The sequence below is a fragment of the Lissotriton vulgaris genome, chromosome 9 (assembly GCF_964263255.1).
Source record: "Lissotriton vulgaris chromosome 9, aLisVul1.2, whole genome shotgun sequence".
In the NCBI taxonomy this organism is placed as follows: Eukaryota; Metazoa; Chordata; class Amphibia; order Caudata; family Salamandridae; genus Lissotriton; species Lissotriton vulgaris.
This window is the reverse complement of record NC_141697.1, coordinates 523,420,627-523,443,752: the sequence shown is the minus strand read 5'-3', so window position 1 is coordinate 523,443,752 and position 23,126 is coordinate 523,420,627. Positions and strand designations below refer to the sequence as shown.

Sequence of the window (23,126 nt, the reverse complement as noted above, 5' to 3'; positions counted from 1 at the left end):
TTCTGTCGTCCTCAAAATAATTTTTTTGACATTTTTTGATTTTGCTGTATTTGCAACTTTCTTCGAAAAATGCCATTTGCAAACTTTTTTACTTGAACCGCCTTCCAAGCACCTTGCAGCACACAGGAACTGTTGAACATGTGCCTTCACTCTACAGCCACTGCAGTTGCACCTAGTGGTGGTCTTTCCGCTCAGGATGGCCACCACGATTCTCTGGCAAAAGAAGTTGCAGAGACAGTGCAAAATGGCCATGGCAAGGAGGAACTGCTGTTGGGCTCCACTCCAGCTGCTGCAGACCTCAAAAGCACGCCTAAGTGACATTGTAAATAGTTGTAAATCTAAGCGCTCCATGGAAACCAGAACAGCTATTGTAATCTTAACACCATCTTTGCGAAAGCATTGCAAGGAAAATGTAAAAACAAACAGCATACGCGGGTGGGGGGAAGGGGGCATGCAGACACGGGAGAAACTAATGCTGCATTAAAAATGGCAGCGGCTATGGGTGAAGCTGAACACAGGCAAACATTAACAGAAGCAGGAAAGTAAGAAAATGTAGTCCCGCAAAGAACAGTTAAAGAACGAAAGCGTGATTATACAGTACTTGTTCCCTGCTCCATGGGAGGAACAAAGAGAAAAAGGAGGGACAAAGAGGCAGGCCTGACCGCTAGCAAGCAAGGATTTTTTAAAGCATACTAAAACAAACAAATGAAAAGCATGAGGATAGCTTTAAGCCCACAAGAGAAGAAACAACAGTCCTAAAGCTAAACCTAAAAAAAAAAGGCTCAGAACAGGGGTGGAATAGCCTCAGAAGTTAAGGGGTTGATCTCCTTCACACCATTTCTTTAACACTCTTTTCCATTAATAAACTCTCTATAAAACTTACACCTAACTTCTATTAGAGTAATATGTCTCCACTTGAAAATGTAGAAATGTTTTCATTTCCCGTACAGCACAAAATTAACTCAACAGCCAACAAATCTACACCAATAATTAATAACCACTGGATTAACCACTAACTTTGGGATTAGTGGTAGCTTGCTGCCCGCATAAAGCACTTCAACACCTCATCAGTGGTATTTACGTTATAGGGATGCAATTACAATAAAATAAAACAAAGACTGAAAACAAGGAGAGGCTGTAGAGAACGCTTAATGTAGAAACTCTCACTTGAAACACCAAGTGTTCAAAAACAAATATTTCGCGTTTGCATTTCAACTAAGAATTATTCAGGTGCGCATGCTCTATGTGCACAGGTGATCTCGTGCAATTGACACAAAAAGTGGGTTACGTTTCTCTTGGTTGGAAATGGTAAAAAAAATCGCTTTGTGCCTTAATTCGGTTGAGATGTAAGAAAAGAGTGCATATCCATAGTCCATCCACTGCTCATCTACATCACTAACGCAACCTCCTTAATATATACATCATCCATCAGCGATCTCCGGCTGCTAAATCGCCGCACCACCCCTCCTGTCGAGCGCTCCCAGCGAAGAGCTGCCTCCACGCATGCGCAGTAGGTCTGTGTCTCATGTTCTGAGCGTGTGCAGTCGGAGATTGGGCTTGTGTAAACAGCGCCGCGCCGCGTTGGCTAGGAGGAAGCTTCTTGTCCGAGCGGCTGTGTAGAATCAGATCAGTCCCACTGGTTATTGGGCTGACCCTTGACCCCTCGTCCTCAGACTTTGTACTACAAGCGAACAGCGTGGAGAAGTACATTCAGTGTCAAGGAACAGAAATGTCTGGAAATAATTCAGGAGTGGTGAGTAAAGGGTTGTGGCTTGGCTTCAAAAAATTCCAAATTTGGTGGTTGGCAGACAGTTTTTGGGTTGAAGTAATGCCCACTGATGTCACCTCTCATTCGCGCCGCTTTCGCTCAAAGCAAGGTGAGATATGGTAATGCAGCTTGCCCCTTGCTGAACACTAGTGCTGAACTATTCTGTCACTAAATCATCATCTCATGCCTGTTATTCTATTAACGCAAAAATGCAGGTGAAGCCAGGCATAGGCATGAAAGAGGATGAGCTCAGCTCGACAAGATGAATGGGGAATGAACCTTTTTTATGGGTGATGTAGATTTAAAAGAGAGTGATACTGTTAAAGTTTGTTGGAGAGTGACACCTGTCAAATGTGAGTGCGTTGACAGGTATGTTTTCTGGTGAGTTAATCCAATTGCTTCCTTGGCAGCAACCTAAGAATACACATGGCCTAAAATGCTTTAGGTTGTTAAAATGCAAGGTTAGATAAATGGAAATCGGTGTCCTCCAACGTGAAGTAAGAGGGACCAATAGGAACAGCTTGTTTTTTCTACTGTCTTTTTTACTATTCTGTTTCCTACCACATATTTACTGCATGCTCATAACCCAATAAATGGCAGTATTGCTATTGCCTAATTTCAAATAACTTATGGCTTGATTTAGAGTTTGGCAGATGGGTTCTTGCGTCACACAAGTAACGGATATCCTGTCTGCTGTATTATAAGCAGCTTATGTCCTATGGCGCTTGTAATAAGACAGACAGGATATCTGTCATGTTTGTGACAGATTAACACATTTGCAAAGCTGTAGATCAGGTCCTTAGCTTATTGAACTGGGAAGCATGTAAGGGCAGGCTAGTCACCTTTCTCAGAAAATGACCAGCTATTTGTTTACATTTTGCTTACTGGAAAGGTGAAGAGTTTGTAGATTAAAAACGTAATTTGTATAAAATTCATAGTTTTCTTTTGTAACATGGCAATTAGCCCTAGGCTTGCTTTAATAATCATGTTGAAATTAAACAGCTCTCAAATACTTTTTTTTGTTCCAACTATTTTATTAGTTTTTTATAAAGAAATAGCAGAAGACAAACAAGCATTTACAATGCAATAGGTCTCGCAGCATTAAAGTTTGAGTTATTGGCATTGTGTATGACAATGCGTTGCATAAATGTTTTCGAAAACTCTGAATTAGTGTATAAAGATGATTTGCAAACTGTCAGATGTTGCTTCATAATAAGGAGATTTGGGACTAATTAGTATATGCTATCTTTTGCTATCCTGTGTTTTTTTTGTTATGCTATGCTGTGTTTTGTTATGCTATGCTATGTTTTGTGATGCTATGCTGGTGAGGGTGAGTGAGTGAGGGTGAGTGAGTGAGGGTGAGTGAGTGAGGGTGAGTGAGAGAGGGTGTGTGAGGGTGAGAGACGGTGTGGGAGGGTGAGAGAGGGTGTGTGAAGGTGAGAGGGGGTGTGAGGGAGGGTGAGGGGGTGTGAGGGTGTGGGGGGTGAGGGGGTGTGAGGGTGCGGGGGGTGAGGGTGAGGGAGTGTGAGGGTGAGGGAGGGGGTGGGTGTGTGAGGGTGTAAGGGCGTGGTTGTAAGGGTGAGTGAGGGTGTGTGAGTTCGAGAGGGAGTGAGGGTGTGAAGGTGAGGGTGGGTGAGGGGGTGTGAGGGTGACGGTGTGTGAGGGGGTGTGAGGGTGAGGGGGTGTGAGGGTGAGGGGGTGTGAAGATGAGGGGGTGTGAGGGAGGGTGAGGGGGTGTGAGTGTTGGGGGTATGTGAGCGTGAGGGTGTGTGAGGGTGTAGCAGGGATAGCATTGCATGTGACTTACTGGCAGATCTCTTGTTAGGTGTACAAAGACAGAAGGTAAAGAGTAATACACAGGAGCTGATTAATTGCACACACACCTCAGGAACTTTGACTCCCTCCCTCCGCAATTTTGCAGTACATAAAGTAGTCCATGTGTATGAGAAATTCGAACTATCAATGCTTTTGTACAGCGGGCCCTGTCTGGGACAGCCCTGCTCTGTTGCTATGGCTGCAGTGTGCTGCCAGGGCTGTTGGAGAGCTCTTTGCTGCTAAGGTCGCTCCTTCCTCAGCGTGGTTGCTGAGCCAATTCTTTCAGTTATGATGCACCTTCATAGCTGAAAGCCCAGTAATTACTCTTGCTTTAATCCTTCAGTGTTTCCTCTAAAAAAACAAGTAAGTGTTGCAGGACAGACTGGAGGCCTTGGAAGCTTAGTCCTGGACAGAAAATTGTGGGCGAACAGTGTCATCGCCGGCGTGAAGGGGCCAGTTATAAAGGGAAACCCATGCCTGCCTGGTCTGAACTTGGGCTGCGCTAATTGTGTGGCACACACGCTGCGAGAGTTGTTTCTGCAGCTGTAATGGGAAATCATTAAATGACCTCTCGGAACACATGCCCCGAATGGAACCCGCTGCCCCCTCTGGAGAGGAAGACCCCTCCTGGCGCCAGTGCTGTATAGGCAAGTTTGCAGCTACCCCTTGGTTGGACTAGTGCACTGCCCCTGGTGTTCATGCCCACATCCCGGAGGTACCACAGCACAACAGCTGGATGGGTTTGTGTAAGCAAGACTGCGTCAGGCAGCACGTTGTGGAGTGGGAGGCGCTGGCTGCTCGAGGAAGCCGAGTGTCCCAGTGCACTACCACTGATGTGTATTACCACCTCCCGGAGGCGCCACAGCACCAGAGCTGGTCCTTGCCTGGGCACAGGGGGCCAGTGTCGGAAGCATTGCCTCGTGCAGCACGGTTTGCACAGCGACACGTTGGTTCTCAGGGCAAGACTGCAGTCAATGTGCCTCCCTGTGAGCAGAAACCGAAGTGCACTCACTAGGGCTGTACGAGATAGGACCTGGATGCAGCAGGAGGACAGAGCAGTCCGCACTGCATGCACTGTGTTTGCCAGAAAAAAGAAAGAGGTGGAAGAAACACGGGTACAATGCACCACGACCCTGGCACTGCGCTGTTTCGGAGACTTCGAGCACTGGCGTTGCCTCTGTGCCCTCATGCAGTGGGGTTATCTCGGCACCATTATGCTCTGTGCCTTATGTACTGAGACTAGCCACGGTGCCCTCGAGCACTAACTAGCTCTGGCCACATACTCCCATGCATCCCCGGTGCCTATGTGCCTGCGCTGCCTCGGAGCCCTCATACACTGAGTCTGCCCCGGTGCCCCCGTGAACTTGCCCTTGTGCCGTAGCGTTGCCTCAAAACATATACTATGTTGCCTTGGTGCCCCCAAGTACTTCTGAAGCCTCGGTGCCCACGCGCACCAGCGTCTCCTCAGTTATGTTATGTTATGTTAGTATGAATTTGTAGAGCGCACGTTCACCCCAGGGTTTCTTGGCGCTGTGTGCCGCTGGGGAACCCGTCCTGGCTTTCCCTGTGAGATGGTCCCTATTGGGCACCCCCAAGGTGAAGCCAGGCATCCCCGGCAGCGAGGGGGCCGTTGTGGATATTAAGCAAGCTATTGCCCAGAGTTGCAGCGTGGGACCCATGGTTAGAGAGGCACCGAGGCGAGATTTATCGAGCCCGCTGACATTGGTTCCGTACCCTGCCACGTCGGGAATTGAACCCTGGTCCCGGGCCGACCTCTGCTTCTGGGTCTGCCGCCTCTAACCGGTGAGCCACACTTCTCCACAGTGCCCTCATGCACCGGGCATTCCTAGCTGTCCGCACGCACTGGGGCTGCCCTCACACCCCGGCTTCTAGATTAGCGCAGGCACAGCACCCCGGCCGCAGCTCGCATTACTGTCTCTAAGCCTATTAATGCACAGACGTGTAAGACGCGTATTGTTATTTACCGCATGCGGAGGCGGCGACTCTTAAGGCTGGGTTGCAGTCTGTCTGGCATTTGCTTTCTTTCAATAAAGCAGCCTTTTCCGCAAACGCAACGCGCCAAAAGCGGTCCCTCAGTCCCAATACTGTCACCAAATGTGACGCATAATCTGCCTTTTCTAACAGCATAATTTAGCCAACTCTGGCACATATTTTAATTATGCCCTGGGAATAGTTAGTTTACACGTGCTGGAAGGCTGCACTCAGAGAATTAGGAATTAGGAATGTGGTAGGGAGATGGGGGTATTTAAAGGTGGGCACCGGGCACAAGGCCCTCTTTCTCCGGGACATTTTGTCAGGAGAAGAGCTGCCTCTACAGAGTATGAGGTGAGGTGGGGAGGGGGAGGGGGGTAGTAGGTCTTGGGAGGTGGGAGGCGCCGTTAACAAGGGAGCGAGAATAGAAAAGATGCTTGAGCAGCCGACAGAGTAGGCTGATGGACCAGGGGTATCGAGGGCATGCAGGGAGGTGGGCAGCGCGCAGGCACAAGATGGGATAGGCCGGTGGGACGAGTGGGAAGGTAGTCAGTCCTCCGCTCTTGAAGTGACAGGTCGTAACTCGCACGAGAGGAAGGAGACACTGGTGTCCCTGGAAAGTGGTGCGAGGCCCAGTCTAAATTCCCTCACAGAGCGAGTCAGTGGCTCGAACCCGCACATAAAGAGAGGATGAAGCGAGCAGCTGGTGTCCCTTGAGCACCATTAGATGCCCAGTCTTCATGTCCTCGGCCCTTAAGATGCATAGTATCTTAGGGAGCAAGGTAGTGCTTTGTGGGAGAGGATGGCGCTGGGAGGCCGGGCCTGATGCGGGGGTCGCACAGGGCGGGCATCCCACAGGGGCAGGAGCCCGTCTGCGAGAGTCTCTTCGTAGCACAGCGCAGTTCTGCCCGAGGGAAGGGAGCGGGGCCACGCAGCAGCGCAGTGCTTGCACAAGCATGGGGCTTGGTTGGCTGACAGTGGGGGAGGCGGAGTAGGCACAGAGGGGGGAGAGGGGCGGAGGGAAAGGCACGTGTTAACGAAAAGTGCAGCAATAGCTGAGTCGGGTGCCCAAGGGTAAGAAGGAAGGGGTCTAATTACAAAGTTGGGGGGGGGGGTTAGCCTGATCAACATCTTGTGATCCTGGGCAGATTTAGAAATGTCATTGAAGCACCAGAAAATGGATATGGTCCTGGCGTGCGCTATGGGTGCTCCGGTAAAGAGCATCAATGCTGGAGTTGCATTATGGGTATGAGGTCAAAGGGCCCTCGGTTCGGCAGCCGAAGAAAAGGCCGCAAGGAGTCTAATTACAAAGTAAGCGGGCAGGGGGGGGGGGGTGGGGGGGTGTTTCTCAGCCGGACGTTCATGGCGCGGCCTGCATGACCCGCTGCCAGCTCTGGGGGCTTTCAGCCGTAGTGAAGGCTGGGACTCGGGCTCGGTGAGGACAGTGAGTGCACCCTTTGCCCGGGCCTCAGAGTGCCCCGCCGCTTCGGAGTGATATACGGAGGGCCCTCAGGCGTGGGCATTGGGGGCAACTGAGCACCTGGGGGTGGCAGAGACACCTTCGAGCTTAGAGGTGGACAGAGACGCAGTGATGCTCGGGAAGGCAGGCATAGCAAGGAGACCCGGGGGGCTGTTGGAGGCTGCCGGATTGGTGGGTTGCGTAGCGGTGTGGTTTATTTATGTGGCCACTTTTTGGTCTGCGGGTGATAGCATTTCGGTTCCCGAGGGCGGGGAATGCGGGCGAGAGTCGCGGACCAGTTCACCTAAGGATTGCCTTTTGGGTACACCCGTATGGTGTATAGCTGTAGTTTAAGGCACAAAGTGGGTGACAATTCTCTCCTGGACTTATCACACGATTGTAGACTGTACTATTACCTCGGTAGACCGGAGATGCATGCCAGGATTGAGACGCTGTCGGGTAATTGCGGAGCTGAACAATTGTGCTCCACAACTGGCTTCGCCCTCGCTCAATAGTTTAAATCTTACGCCTGAAGGCGGCTGGCTCCAGTTTAACACTTCCTCTACACCCACATCTTCCTTGTCTTCGTCGTTCTCGTCCACTTCTTCCTCCTCATTTTCGTCTGGAGGGGTAGGGGTTGTGATCCTCGTTACCCTAGGGCGGCTTGTGATTGTAGAGGCAGCTGTTGGACGGGGCCCGGTTTTGAACTACAGAGACGTTTGAAGATGAGCGAAACTGAAACCTGGTGTGGGGGCTGGACTTCCGTCTTCAGTAGCACGCGCACACGGAGTGCCTGGCCAGAGGAGTGGTGACGCGGGGCTCCCATATCCGAGGGAGAGCCCCGCGGAGGCTGCAGAGTTCGGCGATGCGGTGAGTGGGGTTAGTTGAGGGGGGGTCTCTCTGTATGTGTGTGTGCAGGCGTGGGGGGCGGCGGGGGGGAATTGTCTGTGTGTGTGCGCTCATGTGTGTGGGGGCGGCGGTGGCGGAGCAAGGGGGGGCTGGGGAGGTGTGGTGTGTGTCTGTATGTGTGCGCTCGTGTGTGTCTGTGTGCGTGCGTGATCTGTTCACACGCGCAACCTGATCTGATTCGGCAGGCTGCTTGCTTGTGCTAGTCGCTTGTCCCAAGTCTTGTTAGTCCTTGAAAGCCAAACTGATTACAATAGGGCTCCACAGCGACAATCGCTTCGCGATTGCGTCGCAGTGCGAGCCCTAAAAAAGGGGAAATAATGGATGTATAACATGCAGATATATATCCACGGCATACATACAATAAAAAGTATTAAGCATATCTAGTGACTTCAATGGAAAGTAATCAAATGAACAAGTAGGAAAATGCACCTAATGATCATAGATTACCAATAATAGAAAGTCTTCCTATAAATGTATTACGAGTTAATATATCGGCCTTGGTAAACATAAAAGCCAAATAAAAATAGCAAAACAAGTTTGTCACTAGTAAGGAAGAGATAAACAACATGAGAACTAATTCAGAACTACAAAAGGCCAACAGAAAGAAGTGATTTTTTAATGCATTTGCTGAGTTGATTTCTATTTAAAAAGGGGAAAATAATGGATTTTTACTGCTTTTGCCATTTTTTTTTACTGGTATGGACTTAAAAATATAAGCCAGGCCAATGGAATACCGACCAGGTGTCAACCTTTTGTTAGGCAAAGTTATGTATTCTGGGATTGGATTCTCTGATCTGTAGATTTCTTCCACAAACATCCATTTCACTGGCCTGTTCTGGGCCTGTCAGCTGGTTAGCCCAACAGTCTTAGACTAGTCAATTAAAGTAATGCCGAATACCTTGTCATTATGAGCAGCAGCATGTCCTGGATAATATCACCCAAGCATTTTTTAAACAGCCTGATGAAATATTTTTTGAATAATATGTATTTAATAGATTTATACAGTTGACACAGGTTGATGTGGCCATTCAATCGTATTTGTTTCAGACCTCAATAATCTTTCACAGAGATGCTTGTGACTAAAATAAACACAAAGTAGCACAGATAGTGTATTGTGTAGTTAGTCAGTTAAGGCACCCTGTGATTCATCAGCGCGTTTTTCCAAAAATGTATGTAAATGTTAATTCTTTCTTTTCTGATGCACTGACACTACCGAGACACTTCCCCATACACAGAAGTCAGGCACTTCTGGCTTACATTGACGTATGTTAAGTGTTGTAGCCCATGCAAGAAGTCTAATGAATGCTTAATCCCTTAAGCGAGCATAACAAGTTGTCTCATAAATAAATATGTCTGCTAAGCTTCTGTTGAGTAATATGTACCCTAAACAACTTTCAAAGTGTGTACCCTTCTTTCCTTTTACGCATAGAAATCCCCCAAAACATACTTATGAGATTTATAATTGTGTGGAAGATTAACAATGCCTTCATCAAGACAAAACTGCAAAACAAGAGGCTCCCTGCCGATATTAAGTGATAACGGGGAAAGAGAGACCAACTATGCCTTATACTGCTTATGCCAAAAAACACTTGTGATGTTTTAGGGAATTTAATGTCCTCTGCTCCAAGATTCTTGATCCTTCCAATACAACCCTTTTGCGGGTTTCGGGTGGACTCTTCTGAGCTTCCATTTGTTATTGCTGTAAGCCCAGGTTCGGCCTTCTGGTCCCATGGGTTCTGGCTTTCTTGGACTCTGCATTTTGGAATGGTTTAGTTAGAACAAGCCGTAGATCACCGCAACTACAATTTATCCTCTATGTTAGTGACTTTATAGTTCATAGATGACTAAGTTACAGGAGCAACCTTCCTTTCTTCCAGTCTTACCTGTCCTTCCGTTCTTTGGTTAACTTTACAAGCAGTTAGGGCTTCTGACACTCGACTGGGTGGTTGGTGCTTGTTGCCCAAAGCTGGCAGCTGTAGGTCGAGTTTTTCTTACAACCGGGGCTTCGGGTTCAGAGAGGGTTGGTCTGGATCCTTATTTCTGGATCTCAGTGCCACTCTTGCTTTGCAGGTATTTGTTCCCAGCTACCAGTAGGATTCCCCTTCTAAAGCATATATGGCGTTCCTGCAGCTCTCTCTTTGTATGCCATCTGTTCCTGGTCTTAAGTGCGAGATGGCAGCAGGCTGATACATTTGCCAGTCCAGCTCTTACATCCTCACTGTCCTGTATCCCAGGCTAGCAGTCTCTAGAAAAGTCTCCCTGCTACTATGCATATTACAGCTCGGTATTGTACAGGAAGAAGAAGGGGTGGGAGCTTCATTAATAGCAGGAAGAAATGAGCTAAGCATTTTGCATGGTTTTGTTTTTTGGCAAGAGTTTTAAGGCGAGAATGTTTAGGGCTTAGAAGATAATGCACTTGCCTCTACTTGCCTCTCCTGAACGTGTGAACTCACCCTTATTGATTGAGTAAGTGATGATCAGCACCAATAACTAATTATGCCATTTTCCTTCGGCAACATGGCAAATGTCTTTGTGGTCTTCTGTGATCTTTCTCTTGCCATTTAGAAAATATATTTCTCTTGATAAAGGGCTTGCCTTTTCTGAGCTTACAGCATATTCCTGCTTGGCAGCGGAAAACTAGATAGCCCATTCACAGTATATGCTTGAATGATTTTTTGGACTTTGTGAGACCGGATTTTTTCCTTCCAACAGGTTAAATTCCGTGATGTTGCCGCCTGTTTTTCTGAAGAGGACTGGAAGCTTTTACCCCACTGGCAGAAGAATTTTTACAGGAATGTGATGAAGGAAATTCACCAAACCTTGGTCTATTTGGGTAAATATGCTCTGTTTGCATTTTTAAAAGAGAGAGATTGTGCATTCTCTCTACTTTTAATGTATATTTTGGGTTCGTTTTCCAAAATCTGTTAAGTTAAATATAAATACCTACTTTGGTACTAGGCAGGGTAGTAGGCTTACTTGGTGGGGAGCATAGCAGCCAAATAGACTGATATCTTGTGTGATACCATTAACCAGCTCTTGCATAAAAAAATATGTATATATATTGTAGGAGAGTAGGGTCTGCTTCCTAGGGTCACCCCCACTTTTTGCTGTGATACTCTGGTTTTTCGACTTTAGTTTGGCTGTGGGCCTGCTAATCAGACCCACAGCCCAGCTGTTCTCTCTCTAAATTGATACCATGTACTTTTTGGAATTGGGTCACCTTTGTGAGCCCCTGTATAGTGTACCATAGGTACCCAGGGCATAGGTGCATCCAAGGCCTACCAGGGGCTGCAGCATGCATTATGCCACCCCTGGCTGGCCATCCAAACTGACACCACAGGCTGATCACTCAGCTTGGGCAAGGTGGTGTAATCACTCCTTGCTTAGATATAGTATACCTATATCTACACTTATATGTAGACACATTTATACCTTTATACCTATAAGTCACTCCTATGGCAGGCCTTGACAATCCTGAAGGCAGAGTTCTTGGTTGAACCCTTCTGCAGCTTTCGGAACCATGTACTTGTAGCTGTTCTATGGTATAGCCATACCATATACTCTTAAGTGCATTAAAATCCTCGCGGTTAATGCTAACTTTGGTTTGGCTTTATCGAAACATGTTGTGTAAGGTGTCAAACACTTTGGAAAACTACCCCCCCCCGCCAGTTCTGGCTTGGCAGTTCGGTCTGGACTGTTCCTATGAGGCACAGGGTCAGACTGATTTGCATATGGCCATGTCTGAACTGGGGTGGCAGAGTGGGCTAAAGAACGGTGATGGATTAAACCCAGATCTGTTGACTGGGTGTGAGTGTTTGATTGGTTCAGATGCTCCGTCCATCACCACCCCCTTTTGTACCGCTTTGTTCCCTATATGTTGGCAGGGTATGCTCAGACGTGAGTCCCTTGCTCACTTTGCCACTGGATTCAAGCAAGCCTGGCTGAAGACGGCTGAAATGCCAGAAACCGGTCCTAGGAAGATTGTTTCCGGTCCAGGGAAGGCATAGCTTGGCAGTTCGGGCTGGACTGTTCCCATGAAGCACAGGGTCAGACTGATTTGCATATGGCCATGTCTGAACTGGGGTGGCAGAGTGGGATAAAGAACGGTGATGGATTAAACCCAGACCTGTTGACTGGGTGTGAGTCTTTGATTGGTTCAGATGCTCCGTCCATCACCACCCCCTTTTGTACTACCAGGGGCTGCAGCTTGTATTATGCCACCCCTGGCTGGCCATCCAAACTGACACCACAGGCTGATCACTCAGCTTGGGCACGGTGGTGTAATCACCCCTTGCTTAGATATAGTATACCTATATCTACCCTTATAAATAGACACATATATACCTATAAGTCACTCCTATGGCAGGCCTTGACAATCCTGAAGGCAGAGTTCTTGGTTTTATGTGAGAGGGTGCTCTAGCATGAGCTGAGCCCTTCTGCAGTTTTCGGAACCATCTCCTTATAGCTGTTCTATGATATAGCCTTACCATATACTCTTAAGTGCATTATAATCCTCGCGGTTAATGCAAACTTTGGTTTGGCTTTATCAAAACATGTTGTGTAAGGTGTCAAACACTTCGGAAAACTACCCCCCCCCGCCAGTTCTGGCGGCGGGGGTAGCATTCCACCCTTCTAGAGGGAGAAGACATGTAGTTACTGCTTTACCCGGTTAAAGTTAAACAGAGCCTCAGCATCACAAAATGGATGCTGCAGCCACAGACTCAAGTCTGACCTCCTGCAGCTGGGGGAAACTCCATTGGACAATAGGTTTCCTGTCGAGGGAGGTGCTAGCACCTCCCCAGACAGCCTGTAGTGTATTAGGGCAGGATGGGTTGAATTGAGAGATGTTTTTCCAGACACTGCCTGGGGCACACAAGGTGCTCCATGCATAGCCCGGTTCAAACCAGTTGCTGGAGCACTCCAGCCCGCTCTGGCGCGAAACTGGACAAAGGGAAATGGGTGTAACCACCACCTTCTCAGGGTCAACCCATAGGAGGGACCTAGCAGGTAATTCAGCCCCTAAAATCAGTATAAAGATAGGAGCTGAGTCTAGAGACTTTAGATTATTCCTGGAAGAAACTTTGATACGAACTCTTGGACCTTCGACGTTCTATATCGACTAGAAGACTGAAGACATCTCCCTTGTGGTCAAGGAGTGACCACCCTGTGCAAACAGGCACCACCAGTAATTTGCCGGTTTTGCTTGTCGACGCACCTGCCGGAAACCAAAGACTCAGGAACTGGACTTCCAGACTTCTCCAACTCCGATCCACATCCACAGCAAAGCTGATACCAGTGGTGGACACGAGAGACGTGGGACCGGACACCCTGGACATCCTGCATTTTGCTAACAGTGCAACTTTAGAGGCACCCTCGAAGTGGTGCATTGGGGTTTGAGAAGCCCCAGACCCGAGCGCCATTTGCACCCAAGCTCAGCCCTCCACACTCCACGAGTGCTGCGTGGGGCCTGCTCCTGCATTTCAGCTCGACGTGTCTTCCCGTTTGCTAGCCCGTTGGCTAGTGAGCTCTCCGAAGACGAACCTTTGAATCTAAACTGCTTTCCTGGTTGCTCAAGGCTTGCTCCAGCTTCCCTCCAAAGGAGAAGCCCCTCAGACCTTGCTGGTCTGACTCGAAGCCAATCTTCACTTTCTACGTGGGTTGCGGTTACCAAGGCTTTTTGGGTCCAGTCCGGACACCGACACCGCAGTCACCTAGATCCTTTGTGGGACAGCTCGAATCCAGCTCCTGGTCGTCGTCGACGCCTCCTGGTCCTCGTGGCTGCAGAAACAAGCTTCACCTCTTCACCTGAATCAACTCGACATCGCCTGGTTCCTTCCTGGTCACTGGCTAGTGACCCAGACTCTGTCCCCTCTGCTTTCAGGTTCTTCTCGTCACCCTTGGATCCATCCGGACACTTTTCATCTGGTCGCCTGCAGCACTTCTTTGCAGATCTCCATTAGAAACATCGACGAAACCCTGCACGAAAAGACACCTATGCACCCGGCTTCCCTGGGTCAGGTAACTCGAGTACTTCGGTGCTCCCGTGGGTGTTGACTCTCGAAGTGTCCTAGCTTAAAGGGGTTTTACTCTTGTCCATCCGGAAGTGTCCTTTTTCAGTAACTTTGTAACTTTTACGTTCTCCATTATAAGTAAATGGTAACTTGCGACTGTGTTTAGACACTGCACGCTGGTTGTCTAGTGTAGCCCCAGCGATTCCCTAGGCTCTAGGCCTATTCCCTATTCCGGAAGTGGGTCTTATACCACTTACTTAGTATATGGTTTGTGAGGCCCCTAGGGCTGGACTGTATTTGTGCAACGTATAGTATGCTTAATGAGTATTTTGTAATGTATTTTGATCTCTGGCCTCATAAAGAGTTCAGAGGGGTTGTGTTAATAATAAATACATATATATTTGATATATACCTTGTGTGGTGTCCTTTCATTTGATACTGAAGGGATTATAAATGGTAAAACAGCTTGCTTCACATGCTCTCTGAGGTTTCAGCCTAAGACTGCTGGTCCATACTACCACTAGGATAGCTTGTCTATAAGGTTGATTTTACAACCACCATAAATAAGGGTCGTTTAGACTGGTGCAGGGTGCCCACTAGAATGGTGGACAACATATGCCAGGCTAACTTCTCACATTGGTGTGCAGCGGTTGGGATAAGAGCTTGCTGTTGTTTTACCATATAATCTTGAGCTATCATTTGAAAGATCACATTAAGCTGCCTGGAGGTACATATAAATCAAGTTCTTATAATACTTAAGTTCTACTGAATTTAGCTGTTGTGGAGCAAAGGGCTTAGCACACCCTGACTACAACTCCTAGAGAGGTTCTAGTAGGAAAACACTTAGTGTAGGTGGGTGCACACACCATACCTCACTAGAAGATGTCCTTAACTGCAGAGGCTAGTGGCCCCCTGCCAGAAGTGGATCCCCCAAGGATCACTTTTAAATATGATGCATTGGCTTTTGCAGAGCTAAGAAGCCTATGTTTACTCAGGAGACGGAGACAAGGAGAGTGTCCAACCTTCAAACACATAGTAGATCTGTTAATGGAGTATGATGCCGAAAAGGTAGCAACCCCAGATCAGACAGGTAGTATAGAGGGGGGCCATCCCTCAACAGAAGATTCCCATGATGAAAGTCAAGGGGGTGCTGATGATTAAGAGGATGAGGACCAGGTACAAGTTAGTGAACTGAATCTGGCCAACTTAGTTCTGCATGGGATTGGAGAAGGAAGGATCCAATCCAGACCCCCAAGTAGGTCTAACAATGAGCACAGGAGAGGGAGGTCACTATCCAGTGAGTCCAACTATTCTGGTGACTCAATAGGGTCCAATGCCTCAGCTCTAAGGAGGATGACTTTCCCTGAGAGAAGAGGTCATAAAGCTAGGATGAAGGAAGTGAATCTTAGGATCAAGAGGCAAGAAATTGCCCTTGCCAAAGAGACCCTGGCTCTTGCAAGAGAGCAAAAGTTGAGTGAATTAGAATCCACTGGTGGCAGCAACAACCCTAGAGATAAGGAGAGATCTTATGACCATAAAAACCTAAATAAGATTGTCCCTCCCTAGAAGAGTGGGGATGACATCCACAAATGGATAACTGCTTTGGAGAAGGCCTGCAAAGTACAGCAGGTACCCCAAAGTCAGTGAGCAGAAATCTTATGGCTCTCCTTTTCAGATAAAGGCAGAGACAAGCTCCTCACAGTTACTAATGAGGATGCTAACAACTACACTGTCCTGAAGAGTGCTCTGATAGATTGGGTTGGCTTAACCACTGAGCAGTATAGGTTGCTGTTCAGAGACACCAAGAAGACACAGACTCAGGACTGGACTGACTTTGTAGATTGTGCCACTAAGGCTCTGGAAGGCTGGTTACTGGGCAGTAAGGTCAAAGAATATACAGGATTGTATAATTTGAGTATGAGAGAACACATTCTTAGTAATTGTCACAACCAGTTATTGCATCAACACCTGATTGACTCTGATCTGACCTCTCCCCAAGAATTGGGAAAGAAGGCAGACAAATGGGTCAGAACCAGGGTGAAGCAGAAGGTACAGAACAAAGGTGGTGATCAGAAGAAGCAAGACCAAAAGGGTGGGGAGAAAGCAACAGACCAGAAGTCTTTGCCAGGTCCCCAAAAAGCTTCTAATGAGGGGGGTTCCAAGAAATCCAAAAAGAAAGAAGGTCCAAAGAAACCATGATGTAATGTTTGTAAAAGTAATACTCACTGGACCAGTGATTGCACCAAGAAGGAGGCAGCTCCAGCCACCATTACCCCTAAGGCAACTGTTCCCCCTAGTACAGCTAATAGTGGTGGTTCTCAACAGAAGGGTGTAGTAGGGTTGACCCTGGGAACTGAAGTGGAATCTGGCCTAGTCAGAATACCCACTCAGGCTGTTCTTGTCTGTGATGTTGACATTGCTATGTCCTTTACTGTGAGCCCCAGTAACATGGGCAAGTACAGACAGCCTCCTTTGATTATTAATAAAGTGGCTCTGGCCTACAGGGACACATGTGCCAGTGTCACCATGGTGACGCCTAACTTTGTGGACCCTGGACAGTTTATACTAGGTGAGAATTACCTAGTGACCAATGCAAGCAATGTCACTACCACCTATAGCATGGCAATTTTTAGTTTCTCCTGGGGAGGGGTAACTGGCCTCAAAAGAGTTGTTGTTGGTTCAGACCTCCCTGTAGAATGTCTGCTTGGCAATGATCTGGAATCTTCAGTCTGGTCTGAAGTGGAGTATAGGACTCATGCAGAGATGTTAGGCATATCAGCACTTGTCCTTGCTGTGACCAGGTCACAGGCCAAAAAGTGTAAAACTGAACAGGCCCTGGATCCTGAAACTATGGACCAGTTGCCTACCAAGAGAAAGAGCAGTAGGGATAAGGCAGTGCCTTCCCCCTTGCCTCAGGATGAGGATCAGTCTTCCAAGGAAGCTGACTGTGAGACCCAAGAAGGAACTGTCCTAGAAGAGCTTGAGCCTGATCAGGTTGAGTTTCTTGGGACAGGGGGACCTTCAAGGGCAGACCTGAGGCAGGCGCAATTGGACTGCCCCTCTCTTGAACCCCTCAGACAGCAAGCTGCTGCTGAGGCTGCTGGGAATGCTACAGGTACCCATAGAGTCTATTGGGATGAAGGTCTCCTGTATTCAGAGGCTAGAGACCCCAAGCCTGGTGCTTCCAGGAGGTTGGTCATACCTTTGGCATTCAGGGGCTTCCTTCTTACCTTAGCCCATGATATTCCCTTAGCAGGACGCAGGACATCTTGGCCAGAACAAGACTTGGGACAGGCTTGTCCCTCACTTTCACTGGCCCCACATGTTAGAAGATTCCAAGGAGTTTTGTCGCTCCTGTGTCACCTGCCTAGCCAGTGGCAAATTAGGTGGCACCACAAAGGCCCCCCTAATACCACTACCTATGGTGGGGGTTCCCTTTGAGAGAGTTGGGATAGTCATTGTTGGACCAATGGATCCCCAAACTGCAACTGGGCACAGGTTTATTCTGGTGGTAGTGAATCATGCCACCAGATACCCAGAAGCTATTCCCCTAAGGACCACAACAGCCCCTGCAGGGCTCGACAAATCCACTCGCCCGCTCGCATTTGCGAGGGAGAATGGATGAGGACGAGCTATTTTTAGCTCCTACTCGCCCTTTCTGGCGAGTAGGAAACAAACTAACTTTTTTCCTCTGCCTTTGAAAACGGAGCAAAAGTGACAAGATAACAAGATTTAAAGGCATTTTTATTGCTCACAAAGGAACTAAGCAATAAAGATGCCTTTAAATCTTGTTAACTTGTCACTTTTGCTCTATTTTCAAAGACAGAGGTCAAGTAGGTTGCAGTTGGGTCGAGGGGATTTTCCAAGTTACTAGACCTGCAGGACTAGTACAATTTTTCAGATTTGTCGAGCCCTGCCCTGTTGTATCAAGAGCCCTCCTGGGAGTTTTCTCAAGAGTGGGTTTTCCGAACGAGGTTGTCTCAGGCAGAGGTGCAAACTTTATGTCTGGGTACCTAACTGCTATGTGGAAAGAGTGTAGAGTGAACTACAAGTTCACCACACCCTACCATCCACAGTGCAATGGTCTGGTTGTAAGATTTAACAAGACCTTAAAGGGCATGATCAAGGGTTTACCTGAAAAGCTTAGGCGAAGATGGGACATCCTTCTGCCCTGCCTTTTGTTTGCTTACAGAGAAGTCCCACAGAAGGGGGTTGGCTACAGCCCTTTTGAACATCTATTTGGGCACCCTGTAAGAGGACCCCTGTGTCTGGTGAAGGAGTGAGGGGAGTTACCTCTCAAAGCTCCAAAGCAAGACATAGTGGATTATGTACTTGGTCTCCGCTCCAAGATGACTGAGTATATGAAAAAGGCATACAAAAACCTTGAGGCTAGCCAGGAACTCCAAAAAGCCTGGCATGACCAAACGGCTGTGCTGACTGTTTACCAGTCAGGACAGAAAGTGTGGGTGTTGGAGCCAGTGGCCCCAGCAGCACTCCAAGACAAATGGTCTGGACCCCACTGTTGTTGAACAGAAGGGAGAGGTAACCTATCTGGTTGACCTTGGAACTTCCAGGAGCCCCCACAGGGTGCATCATGTCAACAGGCTGAAACCATATGTTGACAGGGCAGACATGGGCTTGTTCATGGCTACAGAAGAGGGACAGGAGGAGGAGAATGACCCTCTCCCAGATCTGCTTTCTCAGAACCCTGATGATGGCTCAGTTGATGGTGTAGCCTTGGCAGGCAGCCTCACTGACTAACAGCAACAGGACTGCAGACAAGTTCTACAGTCATGTAGACATATGTTTTCACTGACTCCAAGTCAGACAAACTGGTGCACCCATGAGGTGGACACTGGTGACAGTCTGCCTGTGAAGAGTAAAATCTACAGGCAACCTGATCATTTCAGGGACTGTATCAGGACAGAGGTCCAAAAGATGTTGGAGTTGGGAGTCATTGAGCCCTCAGAGAGCCCTTGGGCCAGTCCTGTAGTCCTAGTGCCTAAACCTCACACCCAAGATATTAAGAGAGAGATTAGGTTTTGCGTGGATTACAGAGGCCTCAATGCTGTCACTAGGGCAGATGCCCACCCAATACCTAGAGCAGATGAACTCATTGACAGATTGGCTTCTGCCAAGTTTTTGAGTACATTTGATATAACAGCTGGCTACTGGCAGATCAGACTAGCTGATGATGCAAAAGCCAAAACAGCATTCTCAACTCCTGGAGGTCATTATCAATTTTTGATAATGCCCTTTGGCTTGAAGAATGCACCTGCCACATTCCAAAGGTTGATGGACCAAGTCCTCTCAGGTCTAGATGACTACTGTGCAGCTTATCTGATATTGCTGTCATTAGCTCCACTTGGGAAGATCACCTGATCCACCTGAAGAATGTTTTGGAGGCCCTGCAAAAGGCAGGCCTAACTATCAAGGCTAACAAGTGCCAGATAGGGCAGAGTAAGGTTGTGTACCTGGGCCACCTTGTAGGTGGAGGTCAGGTTCAACCATTGAAGAGCAAGATCCTGACCATACAGGACTGGACTCCTCCCACCACCCAGACACAGGTCAGAGCTTTCTTGGGCCTGACTGGGTACTACAGGAAGTTTGTTAAGAACTATGGGTCCATTGTGATACCACTTAATGACTTAACCTCAAAGAAAATGCCAAGAAAGTTCAGTGGACAGTAAGCTGTCAAAAGGTATTTGATGCCTGAAGCAGGCCATGTGCTCTGCACCTATTCTGAAAAGTCCAGATTACTCCAAAGAATTCATTGTCCAAACAGATGCTTCTGAGTTGGGCGTGGGAGCTGTTCTTTCACATTTGAATAAAGATGGTCAAGCCCAGCCAATAGCTTTTATTAGCAGAAGGCTGACCCCTAGAGAGAAAGGTTGGTCAGCAATTGAGAGGGAGGCCTTTGCTGTGGTTTGGGCCCTGAAGTAGCTGAGGCCATACTTGTTTGGTACTCACTTCAAGATTCAGACAGGCCATAAGCCCCTCTTGTGGCTAAATCAGATGAAGGGTGAGAATCTCAAACTGCTCAGGTGGTCCATTTCCCTACTGGGGATGGACTTTACAGTGGAACATATACCCGGAACTGACCATGGCAATGCAGATGTACTCTCCAGATATTTCCACTTAGAACATGAAGACTCATACATATATATCTATGTGTGTGTATATGTATATGTATATGTGTGTGTATGTTTTGGTCTCATTATTTTGAGAGAACGTGTAACAGTACAACAAATCATGGGGCCAGCTCTGGCTGACTGACCCAGCCATACTCTTAGTGGGCATTGGAAGGGGAATTCGGCCTCCTCTTGTCAAGCCTGCAGTGTTTTGTTTTTTGCAAACAAATGGATCGGCATTAAAAATAATACATATTTGAGAGAGCAAGAGGGCGCACGGCAAGATGGCTGCACCCTAGTGTTGCTCTGCCCGGCCAAGCCACAATCCGTCCATTATCTGCCTGAAATTGCTGCATCCGCTTTTCAAACTGGACTGGGCAGTGCTGTGTTGCCCTACTGCAAGTGCTGGGAGCGATTTTCGGAATTTTTGACCGCTGCCGCGCCGAAAACACAGACCCGTAAACTGCTCGGCGAGTGATTGCAAAATGGCGCCCGCCAAACGCCTCTGAGATGCTATGCAACCGCTGGCACCCTATGGATTAAGCTACATCTTGCCTTGGCCTCCTGCACACCGAGACGGCGACACAGGACGGAAGTGGAGGTGGGTGTGCTTCTACTGGCCCTGGCATTCTAATCGTGGAGCGGAGGGAAGAGGCTGCTAGACTGAGTCTCCTGTGCATTGGACCGGCTGAAGTCGCCTGGCTGCGGATCGTGCCGTTCCCGGAGCTGGGGGTGGTGAGTAGGGTGCGGCGCATTTGGGGTCCGTAGTTGCGGTGGCGGCCCTGGGTTGGCGCCGCGCTCTGCGAGCTGCTGCTAGGGCTTTCAGTGCAGTGTGCACAGCGAGGCTGCTGGCTCTGCATGCGCGTGAAGTTGGGCCACGGCACTGCCTACTGCCGCCACATCACCAATACTGCTGCTGGGCCTTCTGCTGCTGCTGGAGAGCTGAGCCCCTATCACCCTTGCTTGCCTGCACCTTGCTGTTGTCCCTAGGGAGCCCGTCCAACCCACAGACCACGCACAAAACCTTGGTCTCATCCTCTACTTCTCCCTCTCCATGAACCGCCAGATCAACGCCATCGCCTCCACCCGTTTCAATTGCCTTCACATCCTCCGCAAGATTTTCAAATGGAACCCCCGACTGCAGAAGAACTGTCACCCAAGCACCCATAAACAGCAGAATGGACTACGCCAACGCCCTATACGCCAGTATCAACAGAACCCTTCTACACAAACTCCAAACGATCCAGAATGCCGCAGCCAGACTCATCCTCAGAATACCACGCCACAAACACATGACCCAACAGCTACGAGACCTCATCTGGCTCCCTGTCGAGAAGAGGGTCACCTTCAAACTCCTCACCTACGCCTACAAATCACTCAACAACATCCCACACAAATACCTCAAGATGAGAATATCCTTCCACGGACCCAAGAGGAACCTCCAATCCTCTGACCACGCCCTGGCAGAGCTCCCCCACATCCGCAGAAACAGGACAGGTGGGAGATCCTTCTCCCACATCGCAGCCAAGACCTGGAACTAGCTCCCTGTGCACATCAGACGCTCCTTGACCCTGCACACGTTCAGGAAGGACCTCAAGACCTGGCTCTTCAACTGATCAGGAGCCGTCCCCCTTCCGCCCCCCCCAGCACCATGAGACCCTCACAGGTGAATAGCACACTATATAAAAACCTGATTGATTGATTGAACCTGTGTTTTGATTTTGCAGATTAAGGTAAAGGAATGCATGAGTGAACTGGCTGGCTGGTACTGCCTGAACTGTAATGTCTCGGTAATGATAACCCTTTTTTGTATAGCTTAATTATGCACACATTAATTCTTTTTGATTTACGTTTTTCTGTCTATTTCAGTCTGAAAATGGTATCTGGGACAGAGACATATTTACCTATTTGTGATGCTTTGGGATTTCAAGCAATAATCTCTTTTTCTTTATGTCTCAAACTCTTTTATGGTACATTCAAGAAGTGCTGGTATTAGAGTTGTGGAGATGGTAAGGAATTTAAGCACGGGAGCCATCATTTAGGCCAGTGATGTTCTGATTGCTTCGCATAATAGGTTGAGGGGAGAGTGCGGTGCAGGGCAGAGAGCGAGGTGGTGCTAGCAAGAATCGAAAGGAGGGTCACTGGGGGGAGGTGCTGGAGTGGTGGGGTGCACTACACAACAGGAAGAAGATAAACTAAGCAATCCTAATTCGCATATCTCCACTTGGCAGCCCACCAGTCTTGATGGAGGGTAAAGTAATTTTGCAGAAGTCACTAGATAACTCAGACTACCTTTATGACCCATGTAACTAAGATACTCGTTGCATCTGTGAACATCTGTGGCTTGAATGATAATGTAAAAAGTTGAAAAAACGCTGAAGATCTCAAAGTCCTCCAAGCAGATATTTTATGCATGCAAGAAACGCACATAGAGTGTGCTCGAGGAAAAAAGTGCTTGAATCTTTGGGTTGTGTCCCAGGAGCATGCATGACACAGAGCACGAATACTCGAGGGGTGGCAACCATAGTCCGCTAAAATATTTGTAGCTCTAAACGATACTCATCTGACACATATGGCAGATGGATGATCTCTAAATGTCAGTTTGCTGGAAGTACAATCACAATTTGCTCTGTGTATGGTTCAAACACAGATGATCTTGCATTATTGGATTTTTTGAATAATGAAGTCACTTTATAGCCGACACCAAATTTAATGTGCGGGGATCTGAACATTAACTTCCCCGTGGGTCTACTTGATTCAGCAGTTAACTGTTATTCATGCCAAAAGCCTAGCGTCTTTTGGGCACTACAGCATCTTAGAAGCATAAAAATAATGCGCTGGACCCCGTATACAATTTTTGTTTGGTCCCCTATACAAAAGGCAACTATTTGGACTATTTCTTGGTATCCTGCAGTTTGGCTCAGGTAATATTAATTGAGAAACACCCAACAGTCATGTCTGATCACAATCCCTTGGCCACTGAAATACCAAATATTAGCAGCGTAGGGTCAGTGCCGGCCTGGCCATTCAAAAAAAGTGTA

At 48.1% G+C, this 23,126-nt stretch overlaps 1 protein-coding gene across 6 annotated transcripts in view; it reads left to right on the top strand.

Moving 5' to 3' along the window:
* The first annotated feature begins 1,548 nt into the window (after positions 1 to 1,548).
* LOC147690360 (uncharacterized) overlaps positions 1,549 to 23,126 on the top strand; it is a 178,687-nt gene continuing 157,109 nt past the window's right edge. For 3 of the 6 annotated variants that reach the window (XM_086937995.1, XM_086937992.1, XM_086937991.1), the window contains exons 1-2: positions 1,582 to 1,753; positions 10,656 to 10,776. In XM_086937995.1, coding sequence (XP_086794121.1) covers positions 1,730 to 1,753; positions 10,656 to 10,776 — 145 coding nt within the window. In that variant the 5' untranslated portion in view covers positions 1,582 to 1,729. Of the gene's footprint in view, positions 1,754 to 10,655; positions 10,777 to 23,126 lie in introns of all 6 variants that reach the window. The other 3 variants (XM_086937996.1, XM_086937994.1, XM_086937993.1) reach the window with 2 other exon arrangements.